A 25,938-nucleotide genomic window follows, 5' to 3' on the forward strand; every position below is an offset into this window, starting at 1 on the left:
CACTACACTATACGAAATCCAGAAACTAACTTTGATTCTTCTTTAATAATATCCATACGCTTATGCGATTTAATTCAGCGCTAAAATTCTAATAAAAAAATTAAAAATAAATATATAAAATTATTATATATTAAAAGTACACTTGAAATTTTAAAAAATTACAAAATATCTTTCTCTTATTTTGTTACCATCATAAAATAAGTTCATTTTGTTATTATGTACATCATATTATAATAATGCAAAAATATGTATAGACTGTATAGATTATTTTATTATTAATAGAAATAATTAGTAATAGGATTTTAATATGTTATATTTCAAATTTTGCGCGCTTATCACTGTACTGTATATTCCGTTGATAAAACAGTATTCCTTTAATTTTTAAAAAAACGGCACTTTCTGATCAATTGCTCTTCTTCTATTGCAGATTGACAATTTTCTTTTTTTAAATCTTTGTTTTTACGCAATAAGATATTTTCGATTGAATGTATTATCATAATAATCTAAATGTGACTTTACCCTAGTGAGGACTGGTAAGGACTGAGGACGCTAGTGATAGTGCACAGAGCTGACAGAGCAACACAGAGTTTTTTACGTTGCACAAACCAGTGCAAATTTCCATAAACTCACGAAATTATCTTCAATAAGATTTTATTTATAAGTTGTCTATAATTCTTTATATACATCTCTTAATAGATTAAAATATATTTATATTGCCATAAAAGCAATTGTTCATGTATTAAATTAATAATCAAAAGAATGTTTATTGCTTTTTATTAACATGGAAGTTGCTAATAACATTGAAACCATCGATGAGAGGTAAATGTATACATTCTTTAATTCTCTAATTTCTCAGAAACAGAATTTATATCTGTTACAAGTTTGTTTCTTCTGTTATAAAAAAATCTCCCTTTTAATCTTGACAAGACAATATTTGTATTACAGTACGGATGAAAATACAATGAACGACGAAGCTATTGGTGTTGTTTTGGAAGAGGCAGAAATAGTGGATTGTGATGCTGAAGTAGAAGCTGACGATGACAACGTACAGTATCATCTGTATGCGATAAACAGAGGTGACAATACAGTGGCATATAAAGTTATGCAAGTCAGCAACAATCATAGAGAGAACAATGAGGTTTCGATAGCCACTCCTGTAAACAATACTGTACAGGTTTTGGCCTCTCCGTTAAATGGACAATTCTATGTACTCAGCAATGGCAATGATGTTGTAACGTCGGAGTCTGCAAGAGCAGTCACACCACGTGTAACCAAACTGCAGATAGAAGGGTCTCAGAATATTATCACAAATGTAAAAAAAGTAAATTGTTTTATATTATTGTATGACATTATAATATTATTACTTTTCTATTTTAAAAATTAAAGTTGCATTATATTTATAGAGGGATGAAAGACGAAGAGTAACACACAATGAAGTTGAAAGACGTAGAAGGGATAAAATTAACAATTGGATTTCTAAATTAGGGAAGCTCTTGGCAGATTGTGAGCAAAATGTCAATAAAGAAGGAGATGCAAAAGCGAATTTTGAACCACAAGTATGATATTTGCAAATTTTTAAATTAATGTGTCAATAATTTGATAAAAATAAGTTTTCTATTATTTTTTATAATGATGATTATAATTTATTTATAGAGCAAAGGAGGTATACTAGCTCGAGCTTGTGAGTACATTACAGAATTAAGAGAAACTCAAGAAAAACTATCGCAGAGTATGGATGAAAATGCACAATTGATAGAAGAAGCTAAGACTCTTCGACAAGTTGTAAGTCAATTGAGAGATGAAAATTCAAAATTAAAAATCCAAATTTCAAAGCAGGGCAATACATTTATACTTGGTACTTAGATTAGAATTAACATTGAACAGAGCAAAATCGTTTTATTAGTGTTATCTTTTGTCAGTATAAATATATCTTTTTTTTATCACATTATACAAAAAAATAATAAGAAAGAAAACATGAATAAAGTGTAATAGTTACAAAATGTTTATTTACATATATATGTGTAGCTCAGGATATATATATATATATATATATATATATATATATATATATACCTATGTGTATATATTATATATATACACACACACACACCCACACACACACACACATATTTATAATTCCAAAATAATGACAATCATCATATAACATTCTACTGTACATATCATAAACAATAATTATTTATAATATGAACAATTTATCTCGCAATGACAATTCATCAGCGAAATCATTAAATTAGAGAGATATACAAATATACAAAACGATATCAGTTGAATCAACAATTAACTATACGCGAACGTCAGATATATTGCTTAATGGTAGAGTTCACTTAATTGCTACAAAAAATGTGTTAAAGTTGTTTTTTCTAATGAATAGATCTATGTTATTTACATTTGCAAAATACATTTATATATATATATATATATATATATATATATATATATATATATATATACAGAAAACAGAGCAATACATATGATATCTCTGTGCCTTTTTTTCTTAAATCATTAGTGTAGATAGAGATCTCGCTACAAAAAACTGAACTTCGCTTTTCTTTTGTCGTCAGAGTATGTATGTTTTATGGTTATCGATATTAAATCTCAGGGAAAATATATACGTTTATATAAACGCGTTATGTGTACATAACAGCTTAAATTATCATAATAGTAACGCTTAGTACAATACTTATTGCTTCAAAGCGCATTTCCTTAAGTTTTGTGCAGATTCTGCTTGACGATTTTCAAAAGTAACAGTTTCTAACGGGGATAGATAGTACCCTCCAAAATATAAATTAATCAATCAGTGTAAGATATGTAATTCACTTGCCAATATATAGGAGTTTATGAGTGCGAGGTACGAATTTTCACGTATTTCGATTACTTGTCTGTCGTGAAATCGCAAGTATAATTCTCTATTGAATGTGAAAAGTTATGTTTAATCGTGCATTATTCGATATTGCGCCCGAAGACAACACAAACGTCATTGAAAAATGCTTGTAAAACAATTTAAAAGACGTTTCTTGAACATCCAAGAAATGTTTTTTATAGACTTTCATGTTGTTCGGGATATCCTGACTACATATCCTTTCTATAACGAGTTAATCTGTTTCTTATACTTACATTGGCCGTTATTAAAGCAGTCCAAGTGTATAATAGCAATACTTATAAGAAAATCACATTCAAGAACCAATAAGTAGTCTTTCCTATAAAAATAACTCTGAAATGAGTTGGGTCCAGCAACAAATTGCGTCTCTCCTAAATCTAAACATCAACAGGCTAATGATCTCTCTGTACAGTAGGAATCTTGATCCATTTTATCATTATATTGTCCTCGTCGTATATAGTAATTATGCGTTGTCTCGAAAAACAAATAAAAATATATCTTTCAGTATGTTATACAAAACGTAATATCTCTTCTCGCCCAGAACCGTGTCACACAGTCGCTCACACAAACGTCAAAAAGACAAAATATTGCGTTTTAGTCTTTCGAAATAGAGAAAATCTGGAATACTGATCTCCTTTTCTATTAAAGATCAGGCCAAATAATTCTAACGAACGAAGACGTATTTCTTTAAACTTATTGGCAGTGTTAGAAACTTTCAGGATCCGCGATTAAATTGTTGAAATTGGTAGATCGAACATTTTGCCAAGAGACTGCATACATATATGCATATCATTATAACACAGAAAGTCTTCTATTGGGCTAACTGATTCTCTTTTCTGTACAAATAGAAAAACTTGAAAGATCTTCTCTCGATCATCATTTTTTCCCTCTTTTCTTTTTTTTTTTTTTTAGAAGTTTGTCGCTTCGTGTCGCAGTCGAATAAGGAGGCGTGAATATTGTGAATATTTAATCTATCGCATTTTTTATATCTGTATAATACTGCTGCTATGTTATTTTGCGAAAACAAAATTTTTTCTCTTTTTTTTCGCTCTTGTTTCATCTTTTCATCTTTCTTTTCTATTTACTCGCTGATCATAACTTCGTACAAACTACTGATGAGTATTATAATTATAATGCGAAATAACGAACATTAGTTAGGCAGTAAGTTACCTTGTATAGCTCACTGGAGATTTCTTCTAAGAAATACATCTACGTTTTCGTTGAGAGAAAAGTGATGTGCGGAATCGGCCAATCAAAATTGCGAAATTAATCAATACGGATTTCCTGATTGAACTTGCTAACACATGCGCAAAATTGAACATGATATTACAAATGATGAGTTTTCTCGTTGCATCTCTCTTACATAAAATTAATCGACAACAATCTCTTGAAATAATCAAATGATTTTAACAAAGTTTATGTGACGAATTCAACTTAAAAATTTCTTAATCGATCCCGTCGCATTTCTCTCTCAAGATTACAACCGGTTTCCTTCTGAAGAAACATCTCGGTCGTCAGTCTTTCGATTATAATAAAAAATACAGCCATTTGATACGTACCATCCATAGCCGTTCGATCCAAAAAACGATTGCGCGTGTAACAATACATATCTATTATGGTTCATCGGCGTTTATCATCAATTCGCGATGTAAAGAGTGACTAGTACTTTCTCTTTAGTACCTTAAAAGCCCGCTATTGACTATATATTCACTATTTACTTCTCTAGTTCTCTAATCTATCCGCGTGTCTACTATTATTAACGATAGTTTCTAGTGTCAAGCATCTACAAAATCGATTAAACATTTCTCTCTTGGCTTATAACAAATTTCTTTCTTCAGGGAAACGTCTTTCTGGATAGTGGTTCTCGAACTGAAGATTGACAACGTCACATCGAGAACAAAATCATATCAAAGATGATCGAACATTAGTTTCAAACCTGACACAGTTAGGGAACCACTAATTCAAAGCGTCACAAAGACATTCCTGATTCAGATTATAGACATAATGCGAATCATTAATGAGCGATTTCATTAATTTATCGTATATGCATCTGCAAATATCTAATTTGAATAATGATACTATTTGTTTGATAGAGAAGCAGGATTGGGAAGTAACACAACAAGTTATTTGTAATGCCATTACCGTTATAGTTTTTCTATTTATTCTTTTTGGTAATGGTGTTACAAATTTTATTTATAATGGGAAAAGTAACTTCGTTATATTTTTTTGTAACAAGTAACGAATTTAACAGTTATTTTTATTGTTACTTTTTTCGAATTTATTTGGTACAATTTTCATATAAAAAAATATAAGAGTGTTGAAACGCAGCATTACATAAAAACTACTAGAAGTTCTTTTTTGGTATCTTGTTTCGTTCTACTTTTGTAAAGCATAAAAGTAGCATGTATAAAATAATGTTTGAAAATTTTTAGTGTTTAATTTGATCTTGTTTTTAAAAAGAATTGTATGTAAAACTTGTAATATATATATATATATATATATATATATATATATATATATATATAAAATAACTAATAAGAAAATTGTAAAGACTTGTTATTTTTTGAGTAACGGTAAGGAGTTATTTTATAGAATTACTTTTTAAAATTGGTAACGAGTAACGATAACGAATTACTTTATAGAAAAAAGAACGGCAACGGTAACGAGTTACTTTTATAAAATAACTTTCCCAATCCTTAGAAAAGTACCTGCTTTCGTGAGAGAGGCAGTGAATGAAAGGTCATTGAAGTTTTTCGTGCTTTTGGATCGTCATGCGCCTCTCTACAGGCTATGATCATGGAATCGATGGCTTTTCTTACTTGGGAAGAAAAGGTATATTTTGTAGGACAAAATTTTCACTTTTGAATTATCTAAATACCTTCGTACCGTACATTTGACGAGACGCTGTTCGTCCTCGGTACTACGAAATTCTAGCGATCAAAACATGGATCGTTCATCGATCCATGGAGAATAGTATGATTCAATCTATTGCGAAATGAACAATATTACTCTAATTAAAGTATAGATTGATAATGAAGATCTTTTTGAACGACTGCTCGAAAAAGCTTCTAAACAAATATTAAGAGATATTTCATGCCAGAATTCTGATAGGATGATACAGCGTCGTTAGTCGCAGTTTTACAAGTCAATATACGGTACGAAGGTAGGCCTGTCTCAAGATGGTTGAAGCCGCGTGCTTTTTTTGCTGCTACCGAACGTGAACCAGGTGCCGACCTTCCTTCCTAGCGAGTTGGTGGTGCCTTGTCCGATCATAGTTGGCATTTCATACGTTGATTCTCTCTTATACGTTTTATCTGCAATATTATCAATTTCATATCAAAAATCAAAATAAATTAAACAAATTAAAATTAAATTAGCTCTAATATAAAGCGACGCAATAGTTTAGGATCAGATTTTCTTTGAATTCTCTATGAATTAGCTGAGTAGACGCGATAAGTATACATATGCACTTAGCAAGCTTACTGCGAGGTTTGATCGGCGGCCTATTTTGTTGTCTATTAGCAGCTAGTCTGGCGAGCTGTCTGGCCGCCGCTGGAAATTCTAATCCGTCGTTTCTGTCCTGGGCTACTAATCTTCGTTCTTCAGCCATTGCTGTCAGCCACCGTCGTTTCTCTTCCGCTGTGCGGCAACAAAAAAGCAACCACTTGTCCCGGACACAACTATATATTTTCAAACAGTGTCTCACTGTTACTCCTGATTGAAGATCTACGAATAAAATTGATCGTTGATTTTTATTTTCATTATGAGTTGCAATATCATATTAACAATTCTTATATCTCTTAATTATTTGATAACATCATTTGCTATAATATAAAAAAGAATTTTCTAAAACTAATATTAATTAGCTTTCATTTTTATTATGTAAAAAACATTTTTCAATAGTTAAAGTTAAATGTCATTTTAATATTTCGTCACCTTTTCCATCGGGTACATCGATGACTTCACTGGTGTCGAGATAGATGCGACCTTTGTAGACATAAGTATTGCGCTTAAGAATGTCTTTCTTGCAATAAACCAATTGATGATCAAAGAGGAACAGCGTGATATTGTTCGTCCACATGCCGGTCTTCACTCTCATCACCTCACCTTGATAAATCAGTTGCGACGAAACTTCTATGAGATCCTCACCCTGCGATCGATTATCATCGATATTAAATGTATATTTTGATAATTGCTTTAACAAGAGATTCGCACTTATTAACGTTACCGAGATGATCCGAAACGCAGGCGAATTTCAAAGATAGTTTTATCTCTACAATCTCGAGGAGTAACGCACCTCCCAACCTTCTACGCGCATTTGCCATGCGGCCAATTTCTCCAAACTCTCCATCCGCCTTTTTCTCTCGTTGATGAGTACTGCAACGCCTCTCATCGCTTCCAAGGCCTCCTGAATCTTGTGATAATCTGGATGATCGGTTTTCGTATACTTCAGTAGCTCCGCCAATTGAAGAGGGTATTTGCATATTCGTTGGACGGGTGTCAATAGATAACCGTCCAAGGGGATCTCTATGAGGCCCCGCATCAGCCGACAGGCTTCGAAGAATTTGCTATAACGATTGTGCTGGTAGAGCTCCTGTAGCGTTGCTGTCGCCATCGGATGACTGTTGCAGTATTCGGAATACATGCGAAAACCCGCTCTCTAAAAGAATCATAACAACACGTTTGGTCTTATTTTTTAAATTTATCTAAATGCTCGAGAATTTGAAATGCAATTCAAACAGGCTTTTGTCAGTTTTCAAGAAAGTCAAAATGCACGAATTTAAAAATTAGTCACTTAAAAAATATTAGTCTCACCGTTAAGTACAGAATTATTAGTGAAGAAAAAGAAAAAAGTAAATTCAATAATGCTACTAACATGATTGAGAAAGCATTCGCCGACGCAGCTTTTGTGCGGCGCGTTCCAGTCGATACAAGCCTCGAGATCTTTCAGAAACTCAGACTGAAAGTCCAAGAGCTCCTCGAGGTTGATGAAGATCGTTTCAATCTGCTCTTCGGTAAACATGTCCGTGCGCCTGCGACATTCCGCGATATAGCCTTCGGCTACATCACGCAGGACCTTGACGAAGTCACGCTCGGTCTGGACGAGTTCGCGAACCACGCTGGTTCTCACTTGCTCGTTTGACAGTAAGGAAACGCTCGTACGTCTTCTCAGCTGAGTGCCTGAGGATCCCCCTGAGGCTATCGCAGCCAAACAATCTTCTACCGTATCCTCTTGACTCACTCGCAGCTGCGGACATATTTATTTTAGTTAAATTCTTAATTATTATACTATTTAATCAATCATAAATAAAATATTAAATTAATGTAAAAGGCAGAGAGATAAATAATATATATATATATATATATATATATATATATATATAATTAATTTAAAATCAAACAAATTCTCATTTAAATATATTCACCCTGACAAAAGCGGCCGGAAACCACCCATGTTCTCCTCTGCAACTGCCCCACCACCAATCTTTGTCTAACGTGTCAAGAACGTCGATAACATCTCCAGCGCGAAAAGCTAATTCTTCCGGCTCCATCGCCACGTGGTCCCAAACAGCTTCGGCCAAGATGACAATTTCCTCGTCCATTGTCTGCTCGAATGATTTCTTCTTATCCGTCAAGGAAGCGATCGAGGATTCGGAGTCGGACATCATCTCGTCGTCGGATGTGCCGGCTCTTCCATCCTGCTCGTCCTCGGATAGCACATTGCCACCGGGTAATCTCGCGCCTACTTTTTTAAAAGTAGAAAATTTCATTGTAGTATCCAAGATAAAAAATATATATATATATATATATATATATATATATATATATATATATATATAAATCTATTAATCTTATTGTTAATACGAAGTACACAAAATGTCTCAATTAAATGTTGATCCGATTTTCGAACTTAAATACAAGTAAAAAAAATAATAATTAATTGATACACGGCTATGCTACGTTTTTGAGAGACATACATATTCCAAAATTCTTTCCCTAAAATAACAGATGTCAAAGATTTGATTTTCAGAGAAATTTTCCTGCTTTTAATTATTTTACAAAAATTTTAACAGCAGCAATCGATGAATGATTGATATGCAGTGCAGAAAATATCCTGTAACATAAGCGATATTCTGCTGGACTTTTGCTTGTCAGCATCCCTCTGGAAGTTATTGCGACAACAAGCATGTGATCTCCGGCCAAAAACCGTCCACCGTGCAGGCGTGAGCGGGAAAAGAATGAAACAATTTTCATGAGATTTCTTGAGAAATGGTATAATCGAGTTCGCCAGAGTACCTTCTAAAAATTCAATTAATCGCGAATACGCGAATTGATCGCACCCATGAGAGACGACGCTTCTCTCGAAAGCGAGAATACAGAGTGGTTCTTACGAGGTTCTCTCCGGCAAACTCGTTCTTTATTATTCGTAAAACAGAAGCATTTCCACATGAAGCAAGGACACGGAAATCATTAGTATGATAATAGATAATACATGGATATTCCTATTTCTTACTCTCGCAATTCTTTCTTTTTTTTTTACGAGGGTGCATTCGACGGCAACACAGTGTGAATGTCTGAACAATGTCTTTACGGGGGAATGCATGCTCTGAATACTCTTCAAGGTGGTGTCTAGAGAGAAATCAGAGATTTCTGTAGTACACTGTGCACTAGACGTCATTATAAAAGGTTTTCTACTAGCGTATAAAATCTGTCTACCCAGCAAATGTGTTTTAACATTGATCTAATGATCATCGCACGAAATTGCTTTTTGCGAGACAAAAGAATATAAAAAATTAATAAAGATTATTTTGTATTTATTTTTTATAATTAATTAAAATTTTCGTTCTATTTTATTTTTTTACGTTACACACATTACATTATGTTGATTAAATTTATATGTGTGTATATATATATATATATATATATATATATATATATATATATATATGTGTGTGTGTGTGTGTGTGTGTGTGTGTGTATGTTGATGATCTAAAAATTTGCGGGATTAATTTACAAGTAGACAAATATTTTGCGAGTATATGACAACTGCTGATTCAAAACGCAAGAAACGTGCGACCTAGTGTTCTTCAGACGCGATAAGAGAACGGTTTACGCATGTGCTTGGTAGGCAAAACAAGAGGAACATGATCTACGTTAAATAGTTCAAAGTCTATCTTTGAATTAAGAGAATATTACAGTGATATGAATGCACACACTCACCTGCAGTTTTGGTGCGCATTAGCGGCGAGAGCTGATTGATTCCCAGTGGCTGGCTAAGCGAGCGTCTCAGATTTGTCCGAGAACTCCTCCCTTTCGCGTTACTGGAGCGTAGGAAAAAAAAAGAGAAAATATTAATTCGATATTAATTCGCTTCTATTACCGCGTTAACGTGCGGCGTCGTACGAAAGGGTCAACAAAAGCGTGTATTCAGGTATTAAGCATATCGGTACAACATTCAGCAATTACAGTAAATTACAGTAGGTAGGTATAATATGTATATAGATATATATGTATATATATATATAGTACAACATGACAGGGTATATATACGTATGTTACGCGTGGCAGATCAACTTTTTACTGGAGGAAAGATTAAGAGAGAAGGTGGTTTGTTATAATACCCATCTACCTACCACTAGTCTCCCTCGATTTACTGGAAAGGTTCGAGAACAAAGAGTTTCAGTTTTCCCAAGTTGTCAGTTACTTTTCAGGGGTTTGTTGGTTCGAGATGTGAATTACGATATAAGTGTCGCGTTTGTGAGAGGAAGTCAGAATTGTTATTGATTCAAAAATAAAAAAAGCAGCGAGCGCGTCAGGCTAGAGAAGGTTCGGCCGTGCGGCTAAAGAGAGCGAAGTTAATAAGCGTTTGATATGTCTCTATTATTTTTTTTTTCTCTTATTGCCTCTTTATTGCGACACTGCTAGCTTTTGCAGTGATAGCTCATGTTTGCCTCGATTCTGGAAACCCAAAGAAACGTTGTACAGATTTTTTATAGATAACACAAATTTGAAAAAAAATTAATATATATAGCTTTAAAAAATCATAAAAAAAATTCTTAAAGTTTTGTTAATAGGATTTGATTAATTGTTCAATCTTTCATTAGTGAAAATTGCCTCGAGAGTATTTCAAAGTATTTATATTTCCTTATTAAAAGTTTTTGAATGAAATACTAACAAAAATATATCTCCAAACGCAACGATTATCTGGGTTTCCCGCAGCCGTCATAAGTGGCCGTAACTAGTTCGCAGATGGCGATGGTTTAATGAGGCGTACGCGATAAGGATTGCTTGAACATTAAACGCATTTGTCGTAATTGAACGCACCTTCTGAGCGTAACGATATCATGGGAAGAGTGCCTCGGGCTGAGCCTGGGCGGCCTCGTCTTGATCGGTGACGGAGTCGACAGCATCCTACGATAATTGTGAACGTATCCCGATCTGGTGTCCCATTGAAGCAGCCTCTGACCTCCTAAATCGCTGTTCGTACGACGCACATGATTGTGTCGCGAAGCGCGACTTTGCAGATCCGCCTGGAACAATCACGCGGATTTTTAGAGATTGCGAGCCGCGCATTCAATGCGTCGGTTGATTAATTTTTGCGCCCCGAAAATGGAATGCGCGGATTAAGCAAGTTTCTTCTTCTTTCTGCAATATTTGACGAATATAACAGCATATTCATACATTATCAGCAAAGTACAAAATAATAAGAAATTGTTCTCCTAAAAGTTTCGTATAATTTCACGTGCCAATATATCAAGCGCATTTTTATTTAATTCTTATTCAATAGCATGAGCCTTTCTCTCTTTTTGTGTTGGATTAATAAAATTATTTTTTCTAAAATCAATTTTTAATTTTGTTAAAATAATTTATATTTTTAATTTACATTTAAATTTTATGTGATTCTTTAGTTGTATAATTAATTACAAATATTATTCTTCTCTCAAGTTCAATAATATTGTAAGAATGGATTTTTGTGCATAACGCGATTGATTAATAACACACAAAGCAATATTTAAATGTGCAAATAATGAAGTAAATTGCTCAGATCAAATACAACGACATCAGGAATTAAATCGACTGCGTGAGTTGCTCTATATCAACTAATGATGAGCGCGTTTCCTTCTCTGGTATCTTGGCGTTTGTGATATAAAAACGGCTATCGCAGAACACGGCGTGAGCGAATCTCTGTGCGAACGTGGTCAAACTATATACAAAGGTGACTAATGCTGTCGTACAGAGGAAACAGTTACAATCATAAATCCGATAAACGCCGCGTAATTATTATGTTTCTATTAATAACTAATGTAAATTGTATTCAAGAGAAACGAGACTCAAAATATAAAAAAAAAAAAATACTTTTCCATCACAATCGACGAGATTAATAAAAAAAAAAAAGAACTAATCGTGTCGAGCTAGAGCATTTTCTCGTGTGTGATTATTGCTGTTATAAACTTTTAAATCGTGTTAGCTTGAGATAAGGAAAAGAACAAATTTTACCTTGAACTTGTCAATCAGTATCTGGTTGATGAGCTCGGACTGGGGCCGCGATTTATCGGCGACTCGCCTGCGAAGGGCTGGTGGGCTGTCGGTGTCGTCGGGAACATCGTCCGTATCGTGAGATTCGGAGCTGTCACCACCCCCCATCATTCCACCGCCACTGCCACCAGTCAATGCTCCACCAGATACCATCTACATCATTTGCGAAACGTGTGCGAAACGTGTTATATTTATTCCCTTCGTAAGCATTTTCTTCGTTAAGTCAAACAGCACGAGAGATTAATCGTTTAAATTGTTGAAAAAATATTTAAAGGATATTTTAAAGGGAGAGATTAAGATATCTTTATAAATGTTTAAGATTTATTTTGCACGCCAAAAATCATTTAAAAATCACTCAAATGTTCTGATGTCATCGAATGTTTCTTTTCGAGCTTTTGCGTTATTTAAAGAAAGGGATGAAATTGTGTCTCTCTTCTCACCTCGATTTGTATACCGCTGTCTCCACTGTTGCATTTTGCATTTCGGGCGGCCTTGTTACCTTTTTTCCTCTCTTTGCTACTCCTCCAGACGAGTGGGCCGAATCTAAACATATTCAGTTAAATTTTAAGCTTCTTTCCTTAAGACGAATGTTATTAGAGTATAGAGAGTATATTTTTCGTATTGTTGCATCAAACATGAATAATTCAATTCGATAATTTATGCTCATATAATCAAAGTTAAATAAAATCAATTTAATTTTATTGAATACTCGGTTGATGTTTATGGAAAATAAAGAATTTTCTTTCCACAATATCGGATATCGCTTCACAAAAAATCGAGTTATTAATATTTCAATCTGTTATTTAATTAATCATTAAAATTAAGATTGGCAGAGATAATTTTATAGTACTTTTTTTTTTTTTAGATAAGAATTATACAAAAGTATGAAATGAACATTTCGCGAAAAAGTCTCACTAGAATTAATATGAATATGATTCTGTTGTTTTTCTTTATGATAATCTTGCATTAAACTGTATGAGACCAGCTCTTTCTATGCTTCAAGCACGAATGAAAAATTTCGTTCACCTGCCGGAAATTACGTGCGCTTGTCTAACAACGCGATATCCTTAGAATCTAAATTTAAAATCATGCCCCAGATATTAAAGAGAGCGAGGGACGCGATACGAACCGGAATTTCTGGTCATTGCTAGAGTCGTCTTTGTGCTGGTTGCTTTGCTCGGAGGAGGTTACAGTAGGTGTCTCCGTGCCCTCCTCCTCGTCCAAGGGCCCCGAGCCGTCATTGTCCTCCGCGGGGCATTCCTCGTTGCTCTCCTTACTGCCCTTCTTGTGAAACCTCAACGAGAAGCTCTTACGGAATTTCTGCAACACGCTCTCTTGCTGGCTCTGCGCACGATGCGCAGTATTCTGACTTGCGCCGGTGGGCACATTGGTGACATTCAGAACAGAAGACGGCTCTTGTAGTCTGGTATGGCTGACCAGAGGAATCGTAGCCTCGGCCAAGGGATGCTCGGTTGTCACGTGGCCTCTTCTCGTCCCATCGTCCTCTTCGTCGCCGGACCACTGTCGGCTGCAAGCAGAATTTTCGATATCTTCGTTTTATTCATTTTTCAACAAAGTAAGTGAAATGAGAAGAGAATCAGCGGGAGTTCAGTTTTCACAGCAAGAAATTTCCAATCTTTCATATCTGGAATTAATTGTGAAATTATCGAGTTTATTCCCGTTCTTGTCTAACTTTGTTGATTCGTTTTAATCCTCATGAGAGTCAGCGGGAATTAAAAAAGAAAACAAATTTCTTATATATAATGAATTATATATAATGAACTAGAGGAATGCTGAACGTTTGAAATTAAAGCGGATTTAAACTGTATCCGATAAATTATAGACTCGGTTCTGAAACGTGTCACGTAAAGTTGAAATATCTTTCACGTTCAGCGTACAGAAAAAGTATAAAAAGCGATCAAAGGACGCAAATTTTTACATTGTATGAGAAACATTCGATTTTGATTTAAATGTCCAATTTTGTAAAAATAAATTCCCTCGATCCATCTCATTTTATGTACTTTTTTGTAGAGCTTTATTTGAGACCGACCGATGGTCCCCGGGAAAAATTGATAGAAGACAGCTTCGCGAACCACCTCCCATGTTCTTGCGTCGCGAGATAAAGCGAGTCGCATAAAAATTCAACGTCGTTTCTCACTGCGCGCAAGACACGATGAAGATGCGGGATCGATAAATCACGAACGTGCACGGTCGAAAGTGCAACGAGAATGCGTGCGTTGTGACCGTGGTTGACAAAGTGACTATCCGAAACCGAGCAGCGGAAGCGCATCGTTGGCGTATGCGAAAGAGGAAACCAGCCAAAATATTTCGCAAACATTTTACGAATGAAGTTGCGTTAGCGTCTCTTTTTCGCGAAATTACCAGCGCGGCAATTTTATTTCCTGCGATGTCGGGACATTGTCTTCCGCGCCAACAAGTGTACAAATTACATCGCCCTAGCACTAAATGTATAAATATATTTTTCGTAATACGATCATCCTCCCGTGGTGCAGTATTTCGGTGCAATTAATATAGAATTATGCGCGAATATATTTGTTTATAATAGGCCGCGAAGAAATATTTAATGGTGTTAATTGCACACCTCGCGATTGTTACGAGGAAAGTTGTTGCATTTTCTACGAGGAAAGTATTTTCATTATATTAACTATTATTGTGTAGGTATTTTAATAATCTACGCTAGATGCGTAATTGCTATTAATATCGCAACGATAATGAAATACTGTGTTAATGAATTATTATATACAACATCTTATAAATTCTGCCTAATTACAATGATATCTAAAGAAAATTTAATTTGTTCTATTTAACGAAAAAAATCTGTTGTTGAAATGAAAATTAAAAATTCCAAGAAATTTCGTATATACAGTGTCCCAATTTTTTAAGAGATCCTTTTAAACTTTTTTTAGCGAAGATGTCAAGAAAAATTATATATTCACACATTTAATTTTTTCAACTTTTAAAATATATTATATATATTTTTTAATTTCTAAATTAAAATTTAAAATCTACTCTTAAAATTATCTAAAAAATGTAATTTTCCTGCTATAGTTTGTGATTGGCCGAAAATCTCTTACATATTTAATTTGTGAAGATGTAAATTATTTAAAAGTTACAAGTGCCTCGAAACTTTTATCGATAAATATTTAACATCTTAAATCTTTACAAAAATTTAAAGTGGCAGGTACATCATGTCTCATAATTCTGCGATGTGTTTAATAATAAGTTGAGATGATTGAATATTTCCAAATTATACAAACGAAAGTCTTGCGACGATCTAAATATAACTTTTTAGAGAAGCAATTGTGTGTGTCACAATGGACGGACGTGTAATCATCTGAGTCAGTTTAATCGGAATCACGCACCACATCATGAAGGATATTTGTCACAGACGAGTGCTTTCCTCTCGTGCCAATCCTTTATCCTTCCTTGTCTACGAGCGTAATCCCCCGCACGTAAAGCCGCATCCTGCACTCACCGTTGTCACTTTCTATTGCATCGCAGTCACGACTCGTGTCACATTATCGTGAAAGCCACTTTGATATAAACCAAATCTTAAAACATTCTTAAAATTTAATGAATTTCAATAACAAAGACGTACGTGTGATTGAATCTTTTGCGAAAACGGAGAATACAGCGGAGCAATCTCAACAATAATATAAATTTCAAAAAATCAACGTGATAATGTCTCGAAACAGAAAAAATATCTTTTCGTGCCAGAAATAATGACACTAAATAGAAATAAAAATCATCTGACAGTGTACGATTTTGCGCGAGATGTAGTCACTCAATGAAAACACTTTAGAAAAAAAAAAAAAAAAAAAACATCTGGCAACTGCTTGACAGCGAGACATATGCGGGAAGCAGTGCAGTGGCCAACGTTCCACCGGCAACTGACATGAGCTCTCGATGTACAAGGGATCCACGACCGTGTGTGTGCAGGCATACACGATTCGTGAGCTCTTCTAGGAACAGATTTTGGAGAGCCGATCGCATCGGGTCGCATCAGGTATAAAGCGAGGGATGCACGACCTCTTATATCCCACGCCTTCCACCCTCTCTCCTCTCTCTCTCTCTCTCTCTCTCTCTCTCTCTCCTCTCTTTCTCCTTTTTCTTTTTTTCTCTTCTTCTTTCTTTCAGCGGCGTTCACAAAAGGTACCATTTATCCATGTAGCGACAGAGGACCTACCTTTCGTCCTTTTCTTAATCGGCAGGACACCAACGGAGCGTTCGGAAAACGCAGCGTTTGATGTCTATACAGATATAAGAACCTTCAAATTGTGTGGGGTCTCTGAGAAAATTGGGAAAATTGATTCTGCACTAAATATACTGACATTTTGACACATAGTTCTAATTCTGATATAATCGACGTTGCCTAAAGAAACAATTTCACAATGGATGGGAAAATATATTGTTCATGAAATTGATTAAATGTGTCAACAGTTTATAATTTTTATAACAGTTTATATTCTTTGCCATTTCTATTTTCATTTATAATTTTTATTAAAAAAAATTAAAAACAAGTTATGTATATTTAAAAAATAATACGTTATTGAATAATTTCTTAAATTCTTCGGAATACTTGATCATTTTCTCGAGTCTGTAAAATGTACTGTTAAATTCGCTTAGAAATATTTGTTTAATCTTTTACACGTCATACCATTTCATTTCTCTGACACGAAAGAGAAACATTTAATATTAATATACTGAAATAAATTGAAGTAGTTGTACATGTCTCGAGTGTAGTTTATTACACAGAATTACAACGTCGGGAGTAACGCGGAATTAATCAATTTCGGCACGATGACGGAAAATTACGAGAATTGCGAGGAAGTATCTCTTGAATTTATTCCTCATCAAAGTGGGCAAACTCTTCTTAGCGGCGAAGTAAAAGAGGCGATTCTTCACCGAGAGGAAAGAAGTGGCTGGATAAAAAGCCAAGAAAGGGCATTTTTTAAGGGCAGTTTCATAATTAGAGTGTTCTATGGTTACGCATTTGTGCGGACCCGTATAAAGATGTCAATGCACCCCAGGTAGGTCATCCGAAATAACGTGCACTCTTCCCTCGGTAAACATCTCTCTTTCTGCGACAGGCACATATACATACACGACGAGAAGATCGGCAGATTGCGGTAAAAAACGCGAAAAACGCGGCACTCTTTCTGGATCACAGACAACCTTTGACGCGGTCTACCTTTGTCCCCTATCAGCAGGACGTTTTTTAATCATTTTTCGTTCTGAGGGGAATCTTTTTCCGACAGTCACTTCTGGGAGGTTTCGTTTTTTTCTCTAGGCAAATACACCTTCGTGGCGATAATAAAAGAAATGTAATCGCGCGAACAATCGACGTGATAAAATTGCAAAACGTTTTGTATTTTCAATTTACTCCGAAGAAACGCTTTCAATGTACATCTTTTAATTATCTTGCTGTGACGTCATCTCGTTTTAATTTATAGACCTTGCCATGCGCAACGTTTTTAATATTTTGATACATTTCTGGACTTCAACGTGTTTTGTTTCTTTTTTTTTTCCAATTTGCAGTTTCAGTTCGTTATTGCAATTTCGACACTTTTGTGGGTGAGATTGACATCCAATAAACGATTTTGGAGCATGTCCTTTTCACGACAAGCGAATAAAATGGTGTCATCGATTTTTTTGCTGCTTGGACGATCTTTAATAGACTTTCGCTACTTCTTCTCGTCAAATATTTGGCAAGATGTTTCTGAAGGTAGACTTCAAGTTTACTCGCCTGATCCTTTTTATGAAAATAAAGGCGTAAATCACGCAGGAAAGGTCAACTAAAATCATTCAAATTCCGTGTGATATAGTATAAATATTTGCATGAAATATAAATTATATTTGCAGGTTATTAAAATCTTCATATATAAGTAAAATAACTATTAACAAATAAAACGCCCAATTTACATATACTTAAGTCATTTAGCCAATTGAATTTTAATATATCATGATTAGTATAATTTGTTGTTGATTGTATTAAAATGTCGAAATTAATGATAATAAATTGTGCCGAATTAATGATAATAAATTGTTTGTTTTTTTTCTATATATGCAGCATAATACTTAAACAGAAAAAATAAATCATTACTGTACTGAATTCGCAAAGCAGATAAAATTATTAATTTATTTCACTAGATAATATAATATCAAGTATTTGATTTCTAGAAAGAAAGAGAGAAAAAAAAGTTTCAATGCATATTAAAAGCCTTAATGAGTACACAGATCGTTATCCCAACAACTTTGAAGAACTCCTCGATATTTCCAGTACGCTCTCTCCTACAATAAATTATTTCATTTCTTTCACGAACTTTTTCAATTTCTTATTCATATATAATTCAACTCGCGTATTTGCACATACACACACATACAGAGGAAATTTTTAGGGCGAATGCATTAACAGCTTTGGCAAGTATATCATTATCGTCATCGTCACGTATCCGGAATCCACAGTCAACTGTTCCTGTTCAATGCGAGGGTTGATTATTTATGATATTGCTTGTAGGTTTAATTTCAGCAGAATCGTACAATATGTTAAGCGCGAACAAAGTGGATAGATTTCATAAGCCGGCTACGAACACAGAAGTTTATTTATGGACAAGAGCAAAGGCGGAAACATATCGGCAGAATAACTGCAACATATCATCGTGTCAAGGAAGATTGGAATGAAAATTCTCACCGTTCTCACTTTTGTTGTGACCACCCTTCGTGTCGCTCTTTTTGAACTCTTTTTGAGAAAACACGGTTTCCCAAGAGGACACAAGGTGGAAGGTTACCACCCACGCAACACTTTTACGTGCATATTTTTCCGCGTCAAAAGGATTCTATGTATAATGTAGGCTGAGATGATTTTTTTTCTAATCGGTGTAGTGTTTGCGGTGAAATTATAATAAATATATTAAAAATTTACGATAATATGCAAACCGATATATTTTCAAAAATTGGACTCTTTAATGTGTGAATATTAATTTATATCAAAAATAAAGTATTTTGTTCTATCATTTAACTTACAAAAAAATGCATTCGAATTATAGATTTCATAGAATAATATTGCGATAAATAATTCATGAATATTAACGCTAAGTCAGTTTATAATAGGTACACACTTACCTATCATGGTTTCTATCTAGGAGTGCCGGGGTGCTGGACGCTTTGATCCGCCGTTGAGCTTTGTTGAGACCGGGGATTCGCCTCCTCTCTCTTCCGGCATGGCCACTCGTTCTGTAATCGTGCAAAGGCTGCAACAAGATATTAACAAATCGAATAGCAAATTGATGAAGTATTAGATGATCATTTAGATAATTTCCGAACAATATAATTCATTTGTCGATAAGATATTTGCCTGTTCCACCTTTCCCTTGTCTGTATCAATAGACTGACAAGGAAGTCATATTCATTTTCAGATGCAAAATGAGGTGCGCGCAAGAAGCATGCTTATAGGAATATACTGTGATGATAACTGATAATCCGAGAAAGCTGCGTGTATATCTTTCCCACGATTCGACTAGGCATGCACTAGAATGTGCTTGATCATTCATCCTTTTATATTAATATTGATATCGAGGATGCTTTGATCGGGTTACTCAATATTCAATATTGCTAAATTTCGCTACTTATGGCTTATCAGGTAATTGGTTTTATTTAAGATCGGCGATTCGTTTTATCATTATATCGATTTTTTTAACGCTGTTTAATCTTCAAGGTTAATAAATTGGAAATATAACAGAATTTTAATTTATTTGTAATTTTTTTATTAAGGAAATAAAGAATGATTATTTATAGAAATGCAAGCGATAGTAAATCATATAAAATAGTTAATAATAAATTTATTTGATAAATTGAATGTATGGTATTTTTGCCAAAAAAGCTCTCTAAAACAATTTCACCTTTATTTACATATTAAATGTGTAAGTGTATACGAATAGCAATTAATAACAGTTATAATAATTGTTCCAATAGTTCTTTTCGGGTCTTTTTGTAATTTATTGATCTATTCATATTATCGGCTCAATGCTCGTTGCAAATTATACTTTATTCACTCTATAATTAACGAAAAGCATTGGTTTCGTGTTGGTTTCTGTACAGCCTTTTATGTGTGCTCTCATTTTAGATGGAAAATAAAAGGGATGCAAACGCTATCATACCACCAAGCTTGATTATATCTCTGCAGCTGTCTTGCCATTCTGTGCGCGACGTTTTATTAATTAAGATTCCCATGTGGCGAGAAAGCGACGCATAATAATATATAAGATATATATATATATATTTTAATTATTGCAAGCCGCGGAAATACAAATTTATTCATTGAGAAAAAATGTTGTTGATTTAATTAAATGTGTTCAATTAATTATTATTTTTTTAATTGAAATATTTAAGTATTTAAGTCAAATACGTCATGTTAAATTTAATATGTCGTATTTAACTTAAATACTTAAATATTTCAATTAAAGAAATAATAATCAATTGAACATATTTAGTCAAATCAACAACTTTTTTTCTCAGTGTATATATATATATATATATATATGAATAAGATAATAAAGAGCTTTAACAATGCTCGATCCAAATTTCCATAATTCGGTTTAAATTAATAGAATGCATGTCAATATATATATATGCATATATATATATATATATATATATATATATATATATATATATATATATATATATATGAATAAATTTGTATTTCCGCAGCTTGCAATAATTGACATGCATTCTTTAATTTAAACCGAATTATGGAAATTTGGATCGAGCATTGTTAAAGCTCTTTATTTCAAATGGAAATTTCGTTTAATATTTACATACTCCCAAAAATTCAAAAATATGTCTTCAATTATGATTTTGGTCTGCTTCTTGCTATGTGAAAGTCCTGTTAATTTTATCAAGGAATCTGTTCATGAGAGAGAAATTATTTTCCAAGATTTTTCGCGAATTCTAGATAAATGTCGTAAGTTCGTTCAATAATCAAGGCTCGCGATCGCTTTTGTTCGTACGAATATTTCGCGCATGTCATTGGTAAAAGTGTGTAAAGCGCATAGCGAGACTTCTCGCTTCGAAACGTCCGTTTCCGTTCGGTTACGCTAACGCACACCGTAAACGGATAGCGTCAGTATGACACGACACATCGGACGTTAACGAATTGACGCACACTGTCGTCACTGTGGATGATACATGCAGGTTGTTGGCAGCCAGCCGCGATATACTACAGTCGCGTGCAGCGTGCAGCGCAGAGAATGCATCTCTACGCATGCATTCACAACCGAGACGTCATCCGCAACGCAACCCATTATTCATGATGTCGCCAATCGATGATCACTTCCGCGTAATTATCGATTGGGAGACCGTGATAAGCTCGAATATATTCGTCCCATATTTAAATTATAACTTCGTCGGATAATGTATCATAGCTTCCTGACGCGACGTCGGAAATATCGGATTTTAAGGAAAGCTAGCCGTAGTGCATGACGAATGAATCGCATTAGCGTAATATATATCAACCCGTAATTCCGGGAAAACAGGTAGATGGGTTCTCTGTAACGCCATAATCGAATATATCAAGTGCACCAAGTTGTTACCATCAAGAACAGTCTCTTTAAGAATATGTTACGAAAAGAAAAAAATTACAAATTCCGCCGATAAAGAACAGGTAGACGAGCTCTTACATAATCTCGTAATCGGATATATCAAATGCATCAAACTATTACTGTCAACAACAGTCTTTTTGAAAATATATCACGAAAAGGAAAAAAATTACAAATTCAGATTTAATCGGTGAAAAATGGAGATGTACGTTGAAGTTGAAGATTAATGGTTTCTTAATATATTATTATTGACAGAATTGAAAATTTTTGTATATGTCTTCGAAAATCTTTCTCTCGTCATTTTTTATAAGCGCATGTAAAAAAATTAAAATTAACAAAATTAGACATCACGTTACTTCGCGGTTTACGCATGTATCGTGAATGTCGCCGAAGCCCGGAAGATTAATGGCACCGCTTGTGGTCGGCTTAATTAAACCCAGGAATGTGTGTCTCACGCGTGACTAACTAAACCATCGTATGACAGTAAGTTTGCAGGTTTACGTGGATATGCTAGAAATAGTCATTCTATGATTTATCATATTGTTGTGCAAGCAGTTCTTATAGTATTTCATTGGACACAAAACATATATATCAATTTCATCCTAGGAATCAGTTACATTAATTTCTCGGAGAAGACAAAACATGAAAATTCGTTTTATTACCAATTACTTTCCAGGGACTTTCAAACAAGTAGAAAACAATATTATATAAAGTTTTTTAGATTGATCTCCTCAAGTTCTTAAAAAATAGATTAAATCTTTATTTTTTAATGTATGTTTAATAGTATTTGAGTACTGAAACTTTCAGCAATATTCTTGAAAGATAAGTATGAGAAGAAAATAATTCTTTCATTAAACGCAAATGAATAATTTATCAAATAATATCAGTTTTTATTGTCACAATCAATAATAATATTGTTATTGATTCAACTGATCTCTCTGATATAGATAGCGTGCAAAGTCATTGTTATTAGACGCAGAAAAAAATATCACCCTTGCGAGATTAAAGTACTTACAGAAACTGGAGCTGTGTGAGACGTGGCCGCTTCCTGCACGCGATGGAGTCTGCTGGGGCTGGGGCTGGATCGCTGGGAATCTTGCCCGCGATGCCAAGATCCCGATTTATTGCTGCTGCAATATATGAACAAAGAAATTCACTTCTTACACTGCAATTACAATTTATTTAAAAAAAAAATATTTATTAAAAATTAGCAGTAACGATGTTTAAATATAATCAAGATTCTTATATGAATGACATTCGAGAAATCCTTATTTTTGCGATTGTTGCAATCAGATCTACGACGAGCTTGCAAGAATTAACGGTTAAAATATCGCGAATCTTCATCTCTGCGTTGCTAATGTAATTAACGTTATTTGATATGTCCAGAGCTGATATGAGTAAGAGAAGTTCAAAGACTTATTCATCAGTATGCGAATTGCTTACGTTTGCAGTAAGATTGTATAGTGTCGTTATCTCAATTAATTCACAGACATACACGCATACTCGCATGGAAGTAGTATCGTGTGTTATCGATATCAAATTGCAGTATGTCTGATAGGCACGATGCGCCATACGGGTGATTAATCAATAATCACGCCAGCGTGATATGTCGCTTGAATCTTAATTAATGGGGACGGAGAAGCAAGGTAGAACTGAGCACAGATGTAACGTACGTACGTTTTCAGAGTTACATATCGTTATCTTAGTAGGTCACATCCGCGAGCAAGCGCTGTTGGACAGGTTTCGCGTAATAAAATTGCATTAAATTAATTCACGTACTTGTTTTAATTGCGCGGAAAAATGATTTTCCGCTTCGCAATTCGTGCATACGCGTGTCATAAAATTATATTTGTAATCCGATATTTTACAATATTATACGTGCATATGTCGCTGTGAAAATTTCAGTTTTATCGAACCAAAACATGATCATTATGTACATAATGTGTTCTGAAATCACATAGAATGGGAGTGTGTGCACATGTGATCTTTTAATTATGCAAAAATCATAATTGACGCGACATTTTTTTCGTCGAAAAGAAATCTGTTTTTAAATTATATCGAAATGATAATTTCGATCTGATATATTTAAAATATTTTTAAAAAATTCGGGCAGTTCTGAATATTTACATTACAAAGAAATTATTATTATATAACAAATTTATTTTATAATAGATTTTGCGTTATTTTTATTAAACATTATTATTTGAAAAAAAAAACGTTAATATGAACAATAGGTATTTCTTCTATCAAATTGTTTATTGTATTTATATGTGTATCATATTACATGTAATCTCTCATATCGCAACCTATTGATGAATAAACGCGCGGGAGTGAAACGAAAGTATTATATAATTAATAAATGCGTTTTCCTTCGTCGACGGGGACGATTTGATCGCCATTGATTGCGGCTTTCACGAATGGACGAGAAAAACATTTTCGTAATAAATTACGGTGAAGCACCATGGCTTATCGTTCTGACGCGATAATGGGTGTGATGTTGTAAATTATGGGGTCAAGGGTCGTCAGGTACGATTTGTACCAATGTTCGTTTCGTCGATAACCCCCTTTACAAAGATGGCGATTAATCGTCGCGATTGTCGAGCCGCGAGACAATAATCTAAGATTACGTATAACACGTGGTATATATATATACCACGACGTGGATTCGGCTTTCTATACAAATCTGGCGATGGGTACGTACGCAGAATGCGTAGGCAAATGCAATTTCTCTAATATTTTCTCCTACGATACTCATTCTCATTACGCACATATATCCAACTCTCTGTTTTTCTCCTAAAGGTCTAAACAAATCATAAGCTTTTGCGATCATTTTGATAAATAAAAAGCAAAAAGAAGCATTTGTGCTTGATCTTTTTGGCATGAGATCCTACTGACTATATCGAAGAGGAGAAAATCGATCCGTGAGAGAATCAACGATTTCAGATCGGAAAAAGCGTGAGAGATGGAACTTGAAATCGCTCGGGTTCGCATTCTCACGCAACGTTTCGTTATTCGTGTATAAACACATTCTCGTAAGTCATATTAGAAAATCTACAACGACAGGTATGACATACCGATCGTCAAAGTCTCGGTGAAAGGCGATAATAAACGCATAGCTCGAACGAACGAGTGCACTCGAGTCGTTCCCGTTGTCGAGAAGAAAAGAAGAAAAGCCCTCCCCTCGAGAAGAAGAAAGTCCCCGTGAGATGACGATGGCGGAATAGCGACCGCAAAAGCCGACTGTGCCGGCGGGTCACGATGTGCTTACACCTGAGAGTTCATCGATTTATTCTACTTTTTATATGTCTTCTATGTCGAGCAAATGCGCGAAACCAGCGCGAAATTGTCTTTCCTCGCGCGCGATGGGAGCGGTCGGCTATCTAAGGAACGGATGAAATTTATTTAACTCTTTCGTAGATGAGCGACATGTAATTCTTATCCTTTTGCGAGAGATTAATTTTCGATGTTGATTCTATTTGCTGTCATGTTAACTTTTTCTATTCTTGGCTGCTGTCAGAAAAGAGATGTACGAGAATTCTCGTTAAAGTCTCCAATATTCATAATTAATTTAGAATTTAATTTATAATTAATATATTGAATTTATAATTAAATATATTGAATTTTTAATTATTTATTATAAATTTTATAATTTCTATATTATATTAAATATATTATAATTATTTATAATTAATTTATTTTCAAATATAATATTTGAAATTTAAAAAAATGAAATATTTATCATAATTTTCTTAAGAGATTTATTTCTCTACAGATAAATATAAATTAATTGATTAGCTGTGTGCACTTTTATCTTGGAATTTGTCACACAAAAGTATATATAAAAATATACAATTTGAACAAGATATCTGTATTTGTATCATGAAC

At 34.1% G+C, this 25,938-nt stretch overlaps 2 protein-coding genes across 8 annotated transcripts in view; one reads left to right on the forward strand and one right to left on the reverse strand.

Moving 5' to 3' along the window:
• Positions 1 to 392: 392 nt before the first annotated feature.
• On the forward strand, positions 393 to 5,412 carry LOC126858069 (upstream stimulatory factor 1-like). 2 transcript variants are annotated; one of them, XM_050608091.1, is made up of 4 exons: positions 393 to 819; positions 946 to 1,321; positions 1,404 to 1,556; positions 1,654 to 5,412. In XM_050608091.1, exons 1-4 carry the CDS (start codon positions 782 to 784, stop codon positions 1,861 to 1,863), a joined length of 777 nt encoding a protein of 258 aa, XP_050464048.1. In that variant the 5' UTR covers positions 393 to 781; the 3' UTR covers positions 1,864 to 5,412. The 2 variants fall into 2 exon arrangements, with proteins under 2 accessions (XP_050464048.1, XP_050464058.1); XM_050608101.1 differs by having other exon boundaries at positions 946 to 1,312.
• LOC126857908 (filaggrin) overlaps positions 3,542 to 25,938 on the reverse strand; it is a 117,588-nt gene continuing 95,191 nt past the window's right edge. For 4 of the 6 annotated variants that reach the window (XM_050607830.1, XM_050607798.1, XM_050607824.1 and 1 more), the window contains exons 11-23: positions 23,069 to 23,183; positions 19,580 to 19,707; positions 13,566 to 13,964; positions 12,877 to 12,979; positions 12,398 to 12,589; positions 11,225 to 11,430; positions 10,121 to 10,221; positions 8,326 to 8,645; positions 7,776 to 8,147; positions 7,197 to 7,559; positions 6,836 to 7,049; positions 6,383 to 6,625; positions 3,542 to 6,213 (exon numbers count right to left, since the gene is read on the reverse strand). In XM_050607830.1, the coding sequence (XP_050463787.1) occupies positions 6,074 to 6,213; positions 6,383 to 6,625; positions 6,836 to 7,049; positions 7,197 to 7,559; positions 7,776 to 8,147; positions 8,326 to 8,645; positions 10,121 to 10,221; positions 11,225 to 11,430; positions 12,398 to 12,589; positions 12,877 to 12,979; positions 13,566 to 13,964; positions 19,580 to 19,707; positions 23,069 to 23,183 (2,896 nt within the window). In that variant the 3' untranslated portion in view covers positions 3,542 to 6,073. Of the gene's footprint in view, positions 6,214 to 6,382; positions 6,626 to 6,835; positions 7,050 to 7,127; positions 7,560 to 7,775; positions 8,148 to 8,325; positions 8,646 to 10,120; positions 10,222 to 11,224; positions 11,431 to 12,397; positions 12,590 to 12,876; positions 12,980 to 13,565; positions 13,965 to 19,579; positions 19,708 to 23,068; positions 23,184 to 25,938 lie in introns of those variants that run through there. The other 2 variants (XM_050607806.1, XM_050607840.1) reach the window with 2 other exon arrangements.

This window comes from Cataglyphis hispanica, chromosome 2 (genome assembly GCF_021464435.1).
Source record: "Cataglyphis hispanica isolate Lineage 1 chromosome 2, ULB_Chis1_1.0, whole genome shotgun sequence".
NCBI classification, from domain to species: Eukaryota; Metazoa; Arthropoda; class Insecta; order Hymenoptera; family Formicidae; genus Cataglyphis; species Cataglyphis hispanica.